General features: G+C 41.1%; 2 protein-coding genes across 3 annotated transcripts in view; both read left to right on the plus strand.

Moving 5' to 3' along the window:
- Positions 1-98: 98 nt before the first annotated feature.
- Positions 99-13573, plus strand: tmem218 (transmembrane protein 218). 2 transcript variants are annotated; one of them, XM_058411160.1, is made up of 4 exons: positions 99-289; positions 492-637; positions 2772-2874; positions 12982-13573. In XM_058411160.1, the coding sequence occupies exons 2-4, from the start codon at positions 525-527 to the stop codon at positions 13114-13116; spliced, it is 351 nt and encodes a 116-aa protein (XP_058267143.1). In that variant the 5' UTR covers positions 99-289; positions 492-524; the 3' UTR covers positions 13117-13573. The 2 variants fall into 2 exon arrangements, with proteins under 2 accessions (XP_058267143.1, XP_058267144.1); XM_058411161.1 differs by having other exon boundaries at positions 518-637.
- Positions 13574-18796: 5223 nt separating this feature from the next.
- Positions 18797-19443, plus strand: part of robo4 (roundabout, axon guidance receptor, homolog 4 (Drosophila)) — a 25278-nt gene continuing 24631 nt past the window's right edge. Inside the window, exon 1 of the mRNA XM_058412762.1 lies at positions 18797-19025. Coding sequence (XP_058268745.1) covers positions 18812-19025 — 214 coding nt within the window. The 5' untranslated portion in view covers positions 18797-18811. The remainder of the gene's footprint in view (positions 19026-19443) is intronic.

Genomic DNA, 19443 nt, shown 5'->3' on the forward strand with positions numbered 1-19443 from the left:
AATCAAAAAATAACCTAGGACTACAAGAGGACTACACTTCCCAGAATTCTTGTGTCGCAAACCGAGTACTGATTGGCTGGTTTGCGGTAACACCGGAAGTGAAGACGGACAACATGAAAGCACTTTGTATCCAGGGACAAATATAAATGATATAATGGGCTTTTCTGACTCGTCTTAAAAAAAGCGTGTTTATTTTTTTTAACTGATAAATAAAACCTAGCCTAATTCCACCGGCGTCTCAGTCTGATCTGCTGTAAGCGGAAGCAGCATTAGCTTGTTTTGTTAACGGGTAAGCGGATAAAGAGAACCTGAGCTTTTATTAGCAAGCTGATATCGGTTTAAAGTTAAAGTTTTAAAGATAGTCAGACTAACACAAATTAGATGTTACTCTTGACTTTTGTTCTATAAAGTAATGCAAACCTACTCATGTTAAACTCGCAGACTAGATTTAGTTCTAAATGTTATGTCTGTTTTTTTTTTTTTTTTTACAGTTTGCTGTGTGATTTACGGTTTACAGGTGAGTTATGGGCGGGGCTCTGGTGCTGGGGGTGGGGACAGGTGTCTTCCTCATCGCCCTCATGTGGATAGGGACTCTGGTCCTTAGTCTCGTCATGTCCCGTGCTGCTGGTGCAACCAAGTAAGCCCACCATTCAGCTTGCTTGCTGACTTACTTTCTTCTTGTTGTTGTTTTTGTTTGCTTGCTTTGCAGACTTCTCAAACCAAAAGTATCCAGTTAACAGCATCATTTAAAGTGGCACTGAAGTCACATGTATTATGGACGATTGTAGACACCTGATCGCCGTGCCTGTATGCGCTTGTTGAAAATTCATCTCCAGATTTAGTGCCGATTTCCTGTTATAATAACCTCCACTCTTCTGGGAACGCTTTTGACTAGATATTGGGGATTTGTGCTAATTCAGCCACAAGTGCATTGGAGAGATCAGATAGTGATGTTTGACAAAGAGGCCAGTGTTCCTGTTCATCACGAAGGTGTTCAGTGGGGTTGAGGTCAGGGCTCCTTAGTTCTTCCACTCCGCTCTTGGTAAATTTTGTCTTCATTGTGATGTCAGTGAAAGGAAATTGTACTGGTACAGCATACAAAGACATTCTAGACAATGAACTTTGTGGCAAGAGTTTAGAGAAGAACCATATATGTGTGTGAAGCTCAGGTGTCCACAATGTACAAAACATACAAGAGCAATGCATATAACTTTCATTCCTACATTAATTTTCACATTAAAGGCTGGTTAAAGTTGCAATATTCTAACACTAAGTTGAAAATACACCCAGGATGGGACACACATTCCCTGCAGGGCATCACACATGTCTTTGTACACACTCTTTCACATCTAGGGGCAACATTATGTGCCAGTTAACACACGTGAGGTTCGGAGGAAACTGGAAAACCTCAGTGAAACCTCTGCAGACATGGGGATAACATGCTACATGTTACTGATATTGTGGCGTTAAGTCACAACGCACTTTTGTGAGATATTACAATATGTTCAAAGCAGTCTTTCTTGGTGTAAACTAAGGTCTATAAATTTAGACAAGCGTAGAATAGTTCGAGTAGAATCTAAGTGGGAAAGCATTGAGTAGCGTAAGAAAAGACTATCACACTGAATTAAGGTGAGATTAATAAGAGTTTGCAAGTAAAAGCTGTGTATTAGCTTGTTTGAATAGAATTATAATGTTCAGTGGCAGTCTGGAAAATTATTCTAAAACCTGCAAAGTTTCTGAAGGCCGAAAGATGTATAGACTTAGAGGAAAAGGATACTTGGAGGAAAGAGGAAAACTACAGTCTGTAACTATACATCTGTAATAGAGTAGAGATTTCTATTTAAGTGTCAGGTAAATTTACACTGTGTTTAAGAAGTACAACATTCATTCATTTTCACTTATTTATTAATTTATTACTTCAGATTCACTTCATCTTCACCTACCCATCCAATTACCCACACACCCATCCATAAACCCATCCATCCATCCACTCACCCAAACAACCACCCATCCATCAATTAACCCATCTATCCATTCACCCACCCAAGCATCTATCCACTCACTTATCCATCCATCCATCCATCCATTCACCCAGCCTTCCATCCATCTATCTACCCAACCACCGACCCACCAATTCATCCACCCATGTTTTCTGTTAGGGGACATTTATTTAACATTGTTGTAATAAGTCTCCAGGGTCAGAATTTTGTCAGAGGTAAAGCTGCAACTGTTTCTCAGTAACATCACCAGCTGCTTTTTTTTGTCTTATTAAAGTGGAAAGAGGAATAAACAGAGTCTGCTGAGGGAGTGAATGTTTATAGCTGTTATAAAATAAGTGATAAAAGGAAGTAACTTGTTTCACAAAATTAAAGGATGTTCCAAAACATTAAAGTTAACTATAAACAGATGTTAGTGTTGGCAAGTCACTGAGAAATAAAACACTACATGACACACTGTTATTGGACAATAAGCAACTTTGGGGCAGTAACCCAATTCAAATTGGGCCACAAAGTCACCACCTCGTTGTTATTGCTGCAGTTGTCACTAGCAGAGAGATAAATGTATTTAATATTGCATATGCTGTGAGCATTCTGATCAGCCTCAGACATGGACGAACCAACTTGAGCATTTGTAGGTCATTATTTCTGTCACCTCCAGCATTCTTTGTTCATGCAAAAAGATATAATGCATTATGAAGCCATACTCTGCATTTTTTTAAGATCTTAAATTTATGTACATATTAAATGAATAATAATCTATTCTTTGATCAGGCTTGGGATCGTTCCCTTGGTGCTGTTGGCTCTAACCATCACCTTGATCCTTGTGTTCTTCCCTCGAGCCTCTGAATTACCATCTCCTGTTAAAGAAACACAGGTTAGTATGTTATTTTCATCATTAAGGAAGAACCGCATACATTTACATTTACATTTCTGGCATTTGGCAGACGCTGTTATCCAGCACGACCTACGAAGTTCTTTGAAGTCTTTATCAATGAATACATTAACACTGGTCCAATAGGCCACAGACTTAGGATACCATCAGCCTAAAAACTGAATTGTTGTTTTTTTTTTAATGTACATACAACAATACATAAAACAAACAGGGAAAATAAGAGCTACTTTAATTGTTTCAGGAAGAGGTAGGTCTTCAGCTATTATTTGAAGACAGTCAGTGGCTCGGGGAAGTTTATTCCACCACCTCGGTGCCAGAACAGAGAAGAGTCTAGATGTATACCTTCCTCCTAACCTGAGAGATGGTGGGACCAGTCGGGCAGTGCTAGTGGGTAGGACGGAGCGAGGTGCAGTTTGAGGAGTAATAAGATCTTTGAGGTAAGAGGGAGCTGGTCCATTCTTGGCTTTGTAGGCAAGCATCATTGTTTTGAATCTGATGCATGCAGCTACCGGAAGCCAGTGGAGTGGTGTGGGAGAACTTAGGCAGGTTGAAAACAAGTCATGCAGCTGCATTTTGGATCATTTGCAGTGGACGAATTGCATTCAGAGGTAGTCCTGCCTGTAGAGAGTTGCAGTAGTCCAGTCTCAAATCACCTCATCTTACCTCAAAGCTCTTATTACTCCTCGCACTGCACCTCACTTCCTCCTATCCACTAGCACTGCCCGACTGGTCCCACCATCTCTCAGGTTAGGAGGATGACCAGCAGTTTAGTTTTGCTTGGATTGAGTTTCAGCTGATGAGCTGCCATCCAAGATTAAATGTCCACCAGACACGCTGAGATCCGAGCAGAAGCCGTGGTATCTGAGGGAGGTAAGGAGAAGATGAGTTGGGTGTCATCGGCATAGCAGTGGTATGAAAACCCATGTGAGGATATAACTTTGCCAAGAGATTGCCAAGAAAGTGTAGAGGGAGAAAAGGAGAGGACCAAGTACTGAGCCTGGTGGGACACCAGTGTGGACACAGGATTAAAAGTTGCTTTTCCAGGCCACTCCTCAGACCTTGTAGAGATCTTTTAATATTTGTGAGTAAGTAACACAAAAAGAAAATATTCTGTAATGTTTTTATTTAAAGGGACATATTGGCAAATAAAGATATAAAGCATATTAATATATTTATTTTTTAAAACATGCCTCTTGATGATGTTATCATCTCTAGAGGGATTTTTAATATTGATTGACCGATTGATTTTTATTTGAATGCTACTTCAGAAAGATGGCTGTAAATTTAGAGATGGCTATAACCCCTCTACAGATAGATCATTTCTGCTTTCTACTTTTTCTTTCTTCTTTTCTCTTTGTGTTTTCTCAAATGTGCTAATCTATTTATGTACTGCTCAACAAGGCCTTCTCTTTAAGGATGCTTCACATTTACTTTCTCAACATTCTGACACAGGCTGTGTCCCAAATGACATACTACACACTAAGCAATGTACTCTACCACCTAGTGTAAGAATTTTAGAAGGGTAGTATAATTTCAAATGGAATGCCAACTTTTTTTTTTTTACTAAGTAAAAGTAGAAGCAGTTCCCCTGTAGAGGTCAAACACACATAACCTGATGCAGTTTTAGCAGAATATAGTGAATTTTTAAAATGTTGAAAAATAAATCAGGCAATGTGGGCTGAATTAAAAGACATTTGTAAGATGTCTTGTCCATCTGAGTGTCTTCAAAATCTTAAATCTTATTAAATAAAATAATATAAATTCATAATAGCAGGTTAGGACCACTAAGACATTATGATTCTATATAGCATTCAATAAGTTAAGAATCCTCCGAAACAATTATGCTAGCTATAGCTTCTGGTGAGAATTTAGCACCTACTGCAGATTTCAGCTCAGGACTATACTGCAAATGCGTAATAAGATATTCAGCTGAGTATCTTTGAACTGAAATAAGCAGTATGCTTACGTAAGCTCTCTGCATTAAAGATAAAACATTAACCTCCAGTATAGATTTGAGCTCTCCTGGGAGAATTCTTATATTTTCTTAAGCAGCAAAAAGCACTGCAAAAGTATCTAGACTAAAATATGTGCAGTGTTCAACTGTATGTTTTAACAATAATCATAAAGAAACCTCTGGTTAGTTAGCTGCTCTAGCAATTTGAAAGCAATTCCAATGACGATGATTTATTTATTAAACGGCAACATGTATGGTTTATCCGATCGTAGTTACATTTAATGTTGTGAAACATCCACATCCTCTACTTTCTTATGAATATAACAAAAAATGTCACCAGAACCAAAATATTTGGTTCAACAAAAATTTTTTGGAACAAAAATTTTTAAAAAATTTTTTTAACAGTGGACAGTGTCACAAGACAGCTTTACAGAAATATATGAATATATATGGATGTAAAGGATAGATAAGGTTAGAAATGATACATTTTAGGTCTATCCTTCATGGGGATGAAATTGAGTGAATTTACTAAAAATGTATAATTGTTGATGGGGTGAAGGACTTTGATCCTTTGGAGACATTTATTTAACATTTATTGAAGGAGTTTCTGGTGTCAGTGCTTTGTAACAGTCACAGTGCTTTGCAAACACCCTCCCAATCCACCCACCCATCCATCCATCTGTCCGTCCAGCCACCCACACACCCATCCATCCATCTATCCATCCATCCATTTACCCACCCTTCCAGCTACCCAGTCCATCCATCTATCCATTCAACCACCCATCCATCCATCCATCCATCCAACCACCCACCCTTCTATCCATCCACCCACCTATCCACTCACCCACCCTTCCAGCTACTCAGTCCACCCATCCATTCACCTACCCATCCATCCATCCATACATCCATCCACCCCTCCAACCACCCACCCTTCCAACTACCCATCCATCCACCCACCCATCCACTCACCCACCTTTCCAGCTACCCAATCCATCCATCCATTTTGCCATGTTTTTAGACCTACTGCATGTTTTAGCCCAGCAGAGAGAAAGAGAGAGAGAGACAAGAGAGAAGGACCTAACTTTTCTCACAGATTTTCCACAACATCAAATCAATACATAAACTGTTATAAGGCAGGAGTGTTGTTCGTTATTCAGTTAAACCATTGGAATCATTGGAATATCATGGTATAAGTGAAATAGCACACTCCAGACTCTGGGATGCAGATTTAAAATTGTATATGTGGACTAGGGAATGGAGAGTACACAAGTCCTATCCATTATGTAGTCATGCATTGTATGGCAATGTTGAAGTATGGGATTTATAATGATTACTTTGGACAGGAGTGGAGTGCAGATATTTTTACCCCCTAACAGAATTAAATGTCAGGTTTACAAACCGAGCTTCAGGGCTACACTGAACAGATGCAGGCTAATAGCACAAAAATGCAAGATGACCTTGTTCCCAATTTACATTTTCTAATTGTCATGCTGCTTGCATTGTAAGGTGTGTGTGTGTGTGTGTGTGTGTGTGTGTGTGTTCAACACAAAGACCTGGTATGGTTTATCTCTCTGCAACAGCAGAGTAGCACAAACACCCAGCAGCATATCCCCCGATGTGCTTCTGCCAAAACCTGTATCCTCTCTGCCAAACTGCCCCTTGCAGTACACACACACACACACACACACAAAAAAAATACTACAGCCACAGTTTACATTCTGCCTTTCAGCCTCAGGTCAGAACAGGATGAATAGCAAAAACTAAATGATGTAGAAGTTTTAAGAAATTCACAAAAAAATCACAACAATATTTTAATGGCATCACAATACACAGTAGTCTCTAAAGTGAAAAGTCACTGAGCATTAAACCATACTGTAATTTTAATGAAATACCCAGTTTCGGTGGCCTGGTTATTACTTTTTAGGAGACTAATCGTCCTTGTTAATGAAGGACAGGATGATCTCAGATTTCAGCTACAAATCTAGCCTAATTAAAATGGTTACAAATATCAAGGCGGTGATTAAGCTTGTGCTTAAAAATCATATATATACTACTCACAAAAAGTTAAGGATATTCGGCTTTCGGGTGAAATTTCAGGATGCACCTAAAATGCACTATAACCTTTACAGGTGAACTTAATTTGACCATCTCTACATTTTTGAATGCACATGTCCAACTGTTCAGTGTTTCAGTACTTTTTGCATAACTTGCTGTTCTCTAACAAGGTGCTTAACGGCAAAATTCACAACAGGTGTTTCATCCATGAATCGACGAATAAATTTTCTGGTTCAATTAGAATTGGTATTTAAACAGTCCTCTTCCTCATGCTGTTCACATTTTGACATCATGAGACCAAGACCACACCTAACAATTGATCAACCTCACCATTGCGAGGCTTCAAACAGGATGTTCTCAGAGGGAAGTGGCCACTGAGCTTAGAGGGTCACAGAGTGTCATCAGCAGGTTGCAACAGAGATACAGAGAGACTGGAAGAGTCACAGAAAGGCATTGACGTGGACGTCCTTTGGCCACATCCCACGTTGATGACCGCTTCATTGTGAACAGTGCCGTGCGGAACCGGATGATGAATGCCACTCAACTCCAGGCACATTTAAGGGAGGTGAGATGAACACAAGTGTCACGTCAGACCATTCGAAACCGTTTACATCAGCGTGGTCTGCGTGCTAGACGACCTGCAAGGGTACCTGACCACACCACCAGGCACAGGCGTTATTGTCTTGGATGGGCCAGCTGGATGAGGGACCAGTGGGCCTCAGTGCTGTTTTCTGATGAAAGTCGATTCATGTTGAGCAGAAACGATGGCCGCCAACGATGTTGGAGACGTCAAGGAGAGCGCTATGCATCAGCCACTGTTGTGGTGGTACAGTCTGGGCAGGTGTGTCTACTCAATACAGAACTGCCCTGCATCTTGTGAATGGTACAGTGACAAGCCAATACTACCTGAATAACATCATTAATCCAGTCATTGTGCCCCTGCATGAACAACACAGGCCTAATTTCATCTTCATGGACGACAATGCTCCAGCTCATCGAGGTCACATCATTAGGGAACGGCTGCTGGAGGCTGGGGTTCCTCAAATGGAGTTGTGTGCACTTTCTCCAGACCTGAACCCCATAGAAAACCTATGGGATCAGCTGAGTCGCCGTGTAGAGGCTCGTAACCCTGCACCCCAGAACCTCAATGACCTGAGGGCCGCCCTTCAAGAAGAGTGGAATGCCATGCCTCAGCAGACAATAAGTCGACTTGTGAACAGCATGAGACGTCGTTGTCAAGCTGTAATTGATGGTCAAGGGCACATGACAAATTATTGAGACATTGACATTTTTTGTTGTGGTGTTGGGTGTATATATATATATATATATATATATATATATATATATATATATATATATATATATATATACCGCAGCGAGCTCTGTATCTCTTTAAAACATTCTGCTGATGGTGTGCAGGTTTGAAGGCTACATGAGAAACACTAACTGTAAAAGGAGAAATGGTTCATGTTAGTTGTAGGGCTTTTCACACTGCACTTAACTCTGGCTTATGGTCATTCTAAATCCTGTGTTTTACCTGGGCAGAGGAAAGTTTCACACTGGGTTTAGAGGGTTTTACCTGCGGTTCTGACACCCTACTCTGAAGCAGAGTTAGCAGCAGTTTTCTGGTGTTAACCTCACATTGCAGGTTATATGTACAGTGTGAAACAATGCAGTTTCGGTTAGATGCCTAGCAACAGACAGCCAACCAGAAACCGAGAAGCCTCAGGGGTCAAAACACTTGACATCATGAAGTGCATGACGTAGAGAGCGTGAAATAATGCACACTGAAAAATTTACAGAAGTTGGATATCAGTAAACATCTGGTTGCCTTCACTAAAAAAGATTAGAAAACTGTAAATGATAACTATACCTGCTTGGGGGCAGAACATCAGACCTGACCTTTTTTCCTCACTGATGCAAAAGTTATTTAATTCTATTGTAGTCAGTTTAATTTGGTGTTTAAAGGTGGTTTAAAGGTGTGCTGTGATATCTGGCACTCATATGTTAGCAGCAGATTGTTTAAGTCCTTCAAGTTGCGAGGTGGGGCCTCCATGGATCAGACTAGTTTGTCCAGCACATCCCACAGATGCTGGATTGGATTGAGATCTGAGGAATTTGGAGGCTAAGTCAACACCTCAAATTCGTTCTTGTGCTCATCAAACCATTCCTGAAACATTTTTGCTTTGTGGCACGGCGCATTATCCTGCTGAAAGAGGCCACAGCCATCAGGGAATACTGTTTCCATGAAAGGGTGTAGATGGTCTGTAACAATGCTTAGGTAGGTGGTACGTGTCAAAGTAACATCCACATGGATAGCAGGACATTGTCCAAAGCATGACACTGCCTCCGCCGGCTTGCCTTCTTCCCATAGTGCATTCTGGTGCCCATGTGTTTCCCAGGTAAAAGACGCACACACACCCGGCCATCCACGTGATGTAAAAGATGGTTCACCACTGTTCCTTCCTTGAACCACTTTTGATAGATACTGACCACTGCAGCACAGGAACACCCCACAAGAGCTGTAGTTATGATGCCTAATTGTCTAATTTGCTTACTCTTGTCCATTTCATCCTTGTCCACATCAACTTTGAGGACAAAATGTTTACTTGCTGCCTAATATACCCCTCCCACTAACAGGTGCCATGATGAGGAGATCATCAGTCTTATTCACTTCACCTCTCACTGCTCACAATGTTATGCCTGATCTGTGTAAGAGATAAGAAGAATTAATAAAATAATGGAGTTGTATGAAAGTATGCAATTTGAGGCAGGGTTTTAGGTTGTTCATTCATTTGCGGACAGTGTCACATGGTCACTGTAGTGACCCCTCTATTTACACTCAGATGTGTCACATGTATTTAATGAGTATTACATGAAATACTAAATACTCAGTATCTGAGTATTTAAACATGAAATACTTTATGAAGTAAAGCCTGAAAATCTTCAGAAAAGAGTAGTTTGTGGTGTTGGTTTTCCAGTAGCATGACAAGCTACATTTTGTACTATTACAGAATACTTCATGAGAGAGTACAGAGGAGGGGTTGGTGAGAGAGCAACTGTTATAGCTGCTTTAATTAAGTGATAACAGGAACATATGGGCTTGTGGTATTCTTGGCATTAAGCGTAGCTATAAAAGGTCTAAAGAGTTGTTTAAGAATTTGAAGTAGGATGTACTATAACAGGAGAATAGTCAGCTTTGACATTAACGTTGCTGGACATCACACCACCCTGACGTTGACTGATTTCCTGAAACAGCACATCCTGTCATGTTGTATTGCTTGCTTACTGATATGTTCAATCTAGCAGCATGCATACATACTTATTTACATATCAGTTCATTAATTTGACCGTCTAATTGGATCAGACAGTTTACTTTATTAGTGAATTTAAATGTCCTTGCATGTGTGATCATGACCACGACATGGTCCTATTCTGATGGAATGATTTGTCTACATGAAGGAGTTATTAAGTAAAAATTAAAGGAAATGGACATTCTCAACTATAAATGAATAGACAACATAACAGAATCAACAAAAAAAATGGGTGTATTTCTAAATTAGCTGAACAATTTAATTCAGTCATTTTGATTTCAGTAACAGGGTCATGGTGGCTTAGTGGTTAACATGTTTGCGTCATACCTCCAGAGATGGAGGGGTCGATTTCTGCCTCTGTGTGTGTGTGTGTGTGTGTGTGTGTGTGTGTGTTTGTGTGTGTGTGCCCTGCAACGGCTTGGCACCCTGGCCAGGGTTGTGCCCTTCCTTTTGTCCTGAATCCCCTGGGATAGACTCCAGGCTCACTGCAACCCTGTGTAGGATAAGCTCTACAGAAGAATCTGTCCACATGAATTGAATACACTGTTAGTATGTACAAAGTAATAATAAAGCAATAGTGTGTTATAAATTTTGAATGAAAATCATAAACAGAAACAATGATGCGTTTCTAAATTGGCTGAATAATTTTAATTAGTGTTTTGTCATGCATTCCTGAATACTGTTCAATATGTACAGTATACAATTCATACAACATACAATATATTATGTAATACATACACCGATCAGGCATAACATTATGAGCACCGAGAGATCTCCTCATCATGACACCTGTTAGTGGGTGGGATATATTAGGCAGCAAGTCAACATTTTGTCCTCAAAGTTGATGTGTTAGAAGCAGGAAAATGGACAAGTGTAAGGATTTGAGCGAGTTTGACGAAGGGCCAAACTGTGATGGCTAGACCACTGGATCAGAGCATCTCCAAACCTGCAGCTCTTGTGGGGTGTTCCCGGTCTGCAGTGGTCAGTATCTATCAAAAGTGGTCCAACGTAGGAACAGTGGTGAACCGGAGACAGGGTCATGGGCAGCCATGGCTCATTGATGCATGTGGGGAGCAAAGGCTGGCTGGGGAACACATGGCACCAGGATGCACTATGGGAAGAAGGCAAGCCGGTGGAGGCAGTGTCAAGCTTTGGGACATCTTGGGTCCTTCCATCCATGTGGATGTTACTTTCACACCTTCCACCTGCCAAAGCATTGTTGCAGACCATGTACACTGTTTCATCGAAACGGTATTCTCTGATGGCCGTGGCCTCTTTCAGCAGGATAATAACAGGATCTGCTGCTAACATTTGGTTCCAGACCCCATAGCACACCTTCAGGGATCTAGTAGAGTCCATACCTCGACAGGTCAGGGCTGTTTTGGCAGCAAAAGGGGGACCAACACAATATTAGGCAGGTGGTCATGATGTTATCCCTGATCGGTATATACAATTTATACAATATACAATATCAAACATGCAATATATTGCTACTATAGATATTTCAGATCTCTAGTACGGTGTACAATGTGGGACACAGTTGTTTAGCTAGACAGAATTTTAGTTATATACAGCCTGCAGTTTCAAAAGCATAGCTGTGAATTTTCTCTAAAGTGAGTCCCAAATGAGTTGCCTGTTAAGACGCCTTTAGTGCGAAAATGATAAAATATGGATAAGTAAACCTGTTTTTTTTTACTAGATCAAATAAATGATATCTTGCTATGAAAACAAAAGCAGAACTGCTTTATACAAAATAAGAATGCTCTTTTTTCAGTCCTAAGTGTGTGTGGAGAGCGAATCACCCAGGACTGTGAAACGAGCCTCGCTGTGTGCTCCTGCTCTGCTGCCTGTGGTAAAAGTTTGAGCAGATCCTCGGCTTCTCCTGATAAGTGGCGGTCTGTTGTATAAGAAATGCTGGAGCCTTCGCTGTTGTACAAAAACATATCACAGTGCCAATTAGGCTGGCCCCAAACAGGATCTGGGCACGGCTCACTCAATGCCGCATTAATAAAACATGGCCACCGCTCCTTGCTTCGCTAGCCGGCTAATTGGCAAATTAGAAAGTGAGATGCGTTAAACGAGAGAACACTGCATCCACTGGAGACGGTGCCCTCCCCCGTTTGTGCGCGCACACACACACAGACATACACACACACAATGAATCTCGTTCTCTCTCTCCTTGTTCATGTCTGTCATTCTTTTACACACATTCACTTTAATTTTTTTTTTCTTCTTTTTCTTTTTCTTCTCTCTTGCTCTCTCTTTCTCTCTCTCTCTCTCTCTGTCTCACACACACACACAGAGTGAGACTCTCCTTCTCTCTCTCCTTGTTTATGTCTGTCATTGTTTTACACACATTCACTTTAATTTTTCTTCTTCTTCTCTCTTTCTCTGTCTCGGTCTCTCTCTCTCTCTCTCTCTCTCTCTCTCTCTCTCTCTGTCTCTCTCTCTCTCTCTCTCTCTCACACACACACACACACACATAATATGACAACATGGCAGATTTCATTTTTGTAATAAGGCTTTTTGAAAAGACCTGACTGGATATGAGCACGATTCTACGACACCGAAAGTGTACATAGGAAGAAATAAGCAAATGGAAGCTACACCTTGTAAGAACTGAGCCGTCTCGTCACTCTGTCACTTTCGGGAAGGAGTCCTGCTGACCTCTAGTGGAGAAATGGAGATTGCAACTTACCCTTCGCTTTTGTCTGAAATAGTGTCAATGCTTTCATGTTTATAACGGTCTCATCTGCTGTGTTTCAGATAGTGGACACCTTCTTCATCGGCCGTTACGTGCTCCTGGCGGTAGCAAGCGTGATCTTCCTGGCGTCTCTATTCCTTCTCTTACCCTTCCACCTTCTGGAGCCGGTGTACGCCAAGCCTCTGAGAGACCACTAGACCAGGGCCTGGCACATACTAGTTCCCTCAGCATCAGTGAGGCTGACTTTACATGAGAGGCTCATACAGAGAGGCCTGCTGGCCAAATCTGATGTCTGGACCATTTTCTGAGGACTATTATATAGATAGAGCTGCTATACACTACATTTGATTGAGAGTACATCCAGTTTAAAGCCATCATTAGATGTATTGAGTATTGACTATGTTGTGTTCAGGTGCTGTGATTGTATAAATTGTAAAGGCTTTGGACTACTGATTGGGAATTTGTTCAAATCCCAACACCACATGTTGTGTCCTTGAGCAAGATGCTTAATTCTCAGCTGCTCTGTTGTGTGCTGTCTCAGTTGTATGTCTCTTCAGATGAAAATTGTCAGCCAAATGAGCAACTAAAAATTCTCACTTTTGTACTTGCTGGATGTATTGTTTAATTAAACTCTCTTTTATATTTATTTATTTATTTATTTGCATCATGTATTCCTTAATACAAATCTCAGTATTATTAACTGTGAATGATTTAGTTAAGAACTGATGTCACTCTATTAACTGGTGACCTACTACCCCTTATTGTCCATATAGACAACACGAACCAGACATTTCATCAGCTCTCCACCATTTTGACATGCTAATTTGGCTCACTAGAAGCATTCTTTTAAATACCGTCTCCTTACACAATGTGACAAAAGCGCTGCAAGAAGAATTGGGTGCTTCAGCAGAATGTCAAGCTGTGCAAGTTGATTATTTGGATTGTAACAAGGAAATGCTCTCTGTGTTTGTATGTGGGATTTTATTATCATTTTTTTATTGTAGCGCATTTGTCAAAAGTTCATATACCTTTAAAAGAGACGGACATCATTATAGCACTTAATTCACGTGGATGTTTATGTGTACACTGAATACATTATGAAGCTTGCTAAGGTCTAGTGTTCACATCGAATAAAAGACAGTTTGTTTAGAGTCTGTAAACAATTTGGCTGGTCCACATCTTTTGAAACACTAACTCAGGCTCCATTCATTCTCTTTGTTGCTACACGGTTCTAAACGCCTGAAGCAGTATTGGCATGTTTTCTAGAGATTATCGTCTTGAGTCGGTAAACAACTCTCACGTCCTTTTAGCGCCTTTAAATGTTATTAACTAATTTAAAATGAGAATTTGAGTAAATAAAAGTCCTATTGAATGCCCCTTTAACAGAAAAGCTGCTATGCTATCCTATTATGAAAAGTTCTTGTGGTTATAATGAAATAGTTCTTACTAAATGATTCACAGATCCTGTATGAATTTGTGTTTTTGGAATGTGGGCTCACCAGGAAAAAGCTTTTCCATGTCTACCTAATCGTGTCATCATGTACCATCTGTGCCAGATATCTCCCTCTGTAACAGACCTGTGCTCATGTGTGACAGCATATCACCCTATCTGATGGAAGGGACAGAAATGTAATATTTGATATTTGGCCTCAGTTATGTGATCTCACACATCTCAAGCTTCTTTAAAAAAATAAATAAATAAATAAATAAATGAGAAGGAGATCAGGGAGCTGGGAAGGACGTGCAGTGAAATTCCAACCAGTCTGATGAAAGAGAATCTAATGAATCAAATCCAATCCTATTAGTTCCGGCCCACATCTCAACACTGAGGCTTTCTGAGGGCTAATAGATGGATAGATGGATAGATGGAGCAATGGTTGGGTAGAGGAATAAGGATAAAAATGGAGTTCTGCAATGATGTAAGAGTTATTCCGACCTCCAGGATTACAGAATTATTAAATGAATCATTTAGGAATCATTTAGGAATCATTAAATAATTATTCCTGCAGTTGGTTGCCATATCTGTAGGTCAAGACTTCATCATTTGTGTTTGGTGTGCACTTATCTGTTCATTTAACAGCATGGTAATATCAGACGAAAACACACAATGCTGATCAGCAGTATGACCTCCACCTCGAGCCTTTTCAGGTTCTTGCATAGGATAGTGTTTCTTCTACTGCCTCTCTTTCTGTTTCTTTCTCTCTTTCTTTCTCCACACCTCAGGTCTCAGTTGGTTTTTCATGCTGGTTGTGACTCTCTCCTCTCTCCAGGGAGTGGGAAAATGAGTCGAACAAAGCGACTAGGGCAGCAGTGCTCATTGGGAGTCTGAGCGGGAGCTTTTGTGGTGCAGCCAGCTGGACATACAAAGAGACGTGAGAGAGACAGAGAAAAGGAAACCGAGGGAAATGGAGATCCAGGGATAGAGAGGTGTTAGCCTAGGATGTGGGTGTGGGTACTGGGGTTTGGGATAGGAGTGTAGAAGCAGGATAGCGGGAGGGAGAGAGAAAAGGGGTGGGGAAGGTGGGAGGGGGAGAGGAGTAGATGCTCTTTTGTGATCCACTCAAGCAGAACTCCTGCTCCCACCTCCTCCTTTTGCTTTAGCTCTTGCCTCCTTTTCTCGCCATGTCACTGACCTTTTGGTTCTAATCCTAACCCTGAGAGTCTGTAGCTATGGATCTCACGTTTAGGGCTAAGAGAGCAGCTCTAGGATCATATCTTATTATCCTGCTGTATTAAGCAGTTACTCTGGATTTGCCAAATGGTGTAAATGCAAATGTTTAAAAAGCAACCTAAAATATGTACTAATAATAACAACAAAATCAATTATACTATTACTGTTGTTGTTTTTTAAATGATATAATAATATATAATAGTTCAAACACATGTACTATTTTATTGCTATTATTAATAATATTTAAAAAAATATATTATTATTTTTATTAGTTGTAGTAGTAACATAATACTTTTTGTGAGAAAGGTCTCTATCAGGAATCTCTCCTAAAATCACTGCCTTTAATTCATCTGAGTAAGATGGCCACATTAACAGTAAACCCTGATTGCAAGGGCGGGGACGGTTTGAGTGCAGAATTCTCAAGCCGAGATTACTTTAGTGGCTTTCCTTCACTTAAAGCCTAAGGCATGGGCATGTAATGGTTACCCTGGCAATGGCTGATGTATTTTTGGCAATACGAGTGTGGATTTTCTCACTGCCTCTCAGTCCTGCACCATTACTCCTTTTGTGTGAAGCCTTGAGGTGCTGTCACAGCCTCATGCACCTCCCATCTTCAACCCCCAACTCTTTCTATCTATCGCTCTCTCTTTCCACAGAGGGGATTATCTCAAAGGCCCAACTCCTGGCCTTGTTTGATGGGTCAGTGCAGGCGGCTATAGAGCCTCTCTGCCCAGTCCTGATGTCCTGAGGTGGCTTGAAGTGTGGCGTTTGACATTTTTAACAGTGATGCGGTGCACTATGTAGAGCTGAATGAATGGGTCTCCACGGGTGAGGCAATGATAGAGGTGGTGGTCCGAGTGCATATTATGGTTGATCTAAATATATTTGAATAGAAAGTCATGTTCTGTTAGTTTTATCTCAGGCATGATGGACTGCGATGTTAGCTAAAACACAACCTTGCGCCATTTCTATCTTTTAATATAAGATGGCTTTTCTTCTTTTATTCATGAAGTAGTGTGGATTTATCTCAGTGGTTCCATTTTTATATGAAACGCAGTTTCTCAGTCTGTGATCTGACATTCTTAGAAATAAAAGAGGTTCAGTCCAGCAGTTTGTCTATGGAGTACTCTTTGTCTATGAATAAAATTTCTATATATGAGAATGAGCCAATAGAAAACATTTTAGTATATTTTTTTCTACATGATCTTCATGTCATTCAATGAAAATGTTTCAGTGCTTAATGAGTGTTCGGATTCATCTAGAAAAGAAATGCTTCTAGTTTCATGTGCAGCCACTGATGCCTTATGTGTTGCACTTCTCTATCTGGTGGAAAGGCCTTTCTACCCAATGCCCCCTTTACATGGAGTAAAGTGTACATTTACAGCATTTGGCAGACACCCTTTTCCAGAGCAACTTACAATTTTAACTGAGCAATAAAGGGCCTTGCTCCATGGCCCAGCAGTGGTAGCTTGCTGGACCTGGGATTCAACCTTCTAAGCAGTCACCCGACACCTTAACCACTAAGCTGAATATACTGAGCGTGTTGGTTGTGATGGACACTCAGACTGCATGTGGTGTGTGATGTGTGGTATGGGGTTGTGCGTTGTTACGCTGTTGTGTTAACAAGCAACCAGGACATTTTGGGCCTGATTGAGGGTCATAGATGATTCCTTCGGAGATCCGAATGTGTAGCAGTAGTGAATCACACTCATGGAATCTTACCTCTTAGAAAGCTAGCACCATTAACCAACCAAATCTTGAGGAGGCTGTATTGCTCACAACTGGATATGGTGTATACTGTAATGGTATTTCATTCTTACATATACAGTGTATGAGCTCATGTTTACAGCAACATGTGTGTGGTCTCCAGCCTAAAATTAGTTAGGAAGTTGTGCGGTTTAAACCCAGAACAGGTCAGGCTTGTTGCCCAGCATGGTCCTTGTGTTCACAGTGAAGCGAATCAGTAGGCCTGGAGAGACTGACACTAGGTCTGTCTATATGAGACTAATCGCTTTCTCCCTCTTGTTTGATTCTGACCACTCAGCCACGATGATGTTTGAGCCCCATACTGTGTGAACAGGCAAGAACAAATTTCCCCTGGCTCTTTGTGCCCAGGGCAAACCCTTTCCAAACTGTTTCGCCACTGATGGGGGTGGCAGGAAAAAAAATGCCTCCTTTGTGCCTTTTTTTCACGCCCGTCATTCCCTCAGCAATCAAAAGCCACGGCATTCCTGCTGTCAGATTAATTGATATGTTTGGGGTGAAAATGAAATGGCATTCATTTATGGTGAAACATTTTATGGTTGCATTAGCGATTTCAGTTGCCTGGCCCGACGTTTTCATTGCCCTAAAGAAGATAAAAGGCGAGTTTGAGATCGAAAAATAGTCTGGAGACTCTGAATGGGTCACAACAAAAGCGGTGTCTTTCATGCTAGGCAAGCCGCTAAAGCCATTGGGGAAGGTCAGTTTTGTTTGAAAACACTCCCTCTTGGCCTCTCTATAGCTTTTCTGAGTAAGTGGTAAGCCCTCAGAACGAAGTAACAGGAGTGTGTCAACTTGCCCATGATGAAGGGTATGGACATGATGCATGATGATTTCTTTTTGGTCATTTGTTGTTTCAAGAAAGAGAAAGCTGGTTGTAGATTTGATCACTTGTAGAAACTTTATTAATAAAACTGATGCTCATCAATAAAGAGCCCATCCTCCCTCTTTTGCCTCGCATCGCCTATCACACACCCCTCCCAACCCCTCCTGGCCCCACATCCCAGCCTTGTTCTCTATCTATGGGACGTGCAGAACGAATGACACAGATGTTGTTGGAGGAGACAGCACCCCGTCCCTCTCCTCCTTCTCCTCCTTGCTCCCAGCATGGGGTCTCAAACTTGTTTTTCAATCATTGTGTCCTCCAAGTTCTTTCCCAAAAGAGAACAGAGAGGAGAGAGAAAGAGAGGGAGAGGGAGGGAGGGAGAGAGAGAGAGAGAGAGAGAGAGAGAGAGAGAGGGAAGATAGAGAGAGAGAGAGGGAGGGAAAGTGAAAAAAGTGGCACTAGTGGAACATAAAGAAAATTCTTTATAACAATCCCCAAATAACTTAGAACAGGTCTTCTGGTAACGATCAGCTAAAGCTAGGTTTAGGCTTGCTCTGCACTGGTATGGCACGCTAGGGAAAAAAACAAGAGCACATAAGACGAGTATTGCAGTGTGGATATTTTCCTTGTAAAGATGCAGCTCTCAGCATGGCTGCTGTGGCTGGCATTCCTGTGCACCTGCTCCGCACAAACATCAGGTCACTGCAAGTGCCACTGCACGTGTCTACCCGAGGACCAACAGCTACAGGTGGCTAAGAGGTCAGAGAGGGTAGAGGGCAAAGGAAATGATCACCATCGCCTGGCACACGCACCTCCATCACGCAGAGGCAGGGGTCACCGCAGGAAAGGTAAAATCTGAACCACAATTTCTTACATATCCGCTTCAGGGGGTTTTGGATGCAGTGTCTTATGATTTTGTCCAAAGTAAGATTATTATTTCGTGCAAAGAAGAATCCCATATAATACTGTGCACTTTTCTTTTGGTGCTCATCTTAATACACAGATTGAAAAGATGATCGGTTATGCATGGATTATGCTCCGCTTGGTTGTTTCTACTCCGGATAAATTCCATTTTCCAATCTTTGTCAAGCATGTCACGGCTATGTTCATACAACAGCCTTGAGGAGAACACTTTTTGTGTGTCAGCATGGGAGCTAGTGCATGAAATCAATGCCACTTGTTAAACTTTTCTTTCTTTCTTTCTTTCTTTCTTTCTTTTTTTGCTTGATGCCTGGGAGTTACTAGATTAAAGACTTTGTAGTGGCT

Source organism: Hemibagrus wyckioides, linkage group LG16 (assembly GCF_019097595.1).
Source record: "Hemibagrus wyckioides isolate EC202008001 linkage group LG16, SWU_Hwy_1.0, whole genome shotgun sequence".
Taxonomy (NCBI): Eukaryota; Metazoa; Chordata; class Actinopteri; order Siluriformes; family Bagridae; genus Hemibagrus; species Hemibagrus wyckioides.

Excerpts from the sequence above, each read along its gene's own strand:
- tmem218 (XM_058411160.1), top strand. The coding sequence starts at position 525 with ATGGGCGGGGCTCTGGTGCTGGGGGTGGGGACAGGTGTCTTCCTCATC. Across the intron at positions 638-2,771 it reads CGTGCTGCTGGTGCAACCAA|GCTTGGGATCGTTCCCTTGG; the intron begins GTAAGCCCACCA and ends TTCTTTGATCAG. Across the intron at positions 2,875-12,981 it reads CTCCTGTTAAAGAAACACAG|ATAGTGGACACCTTCTTCAT; the intron begins GTTAGTATGTTA and ends GCTGTGTTTCAG.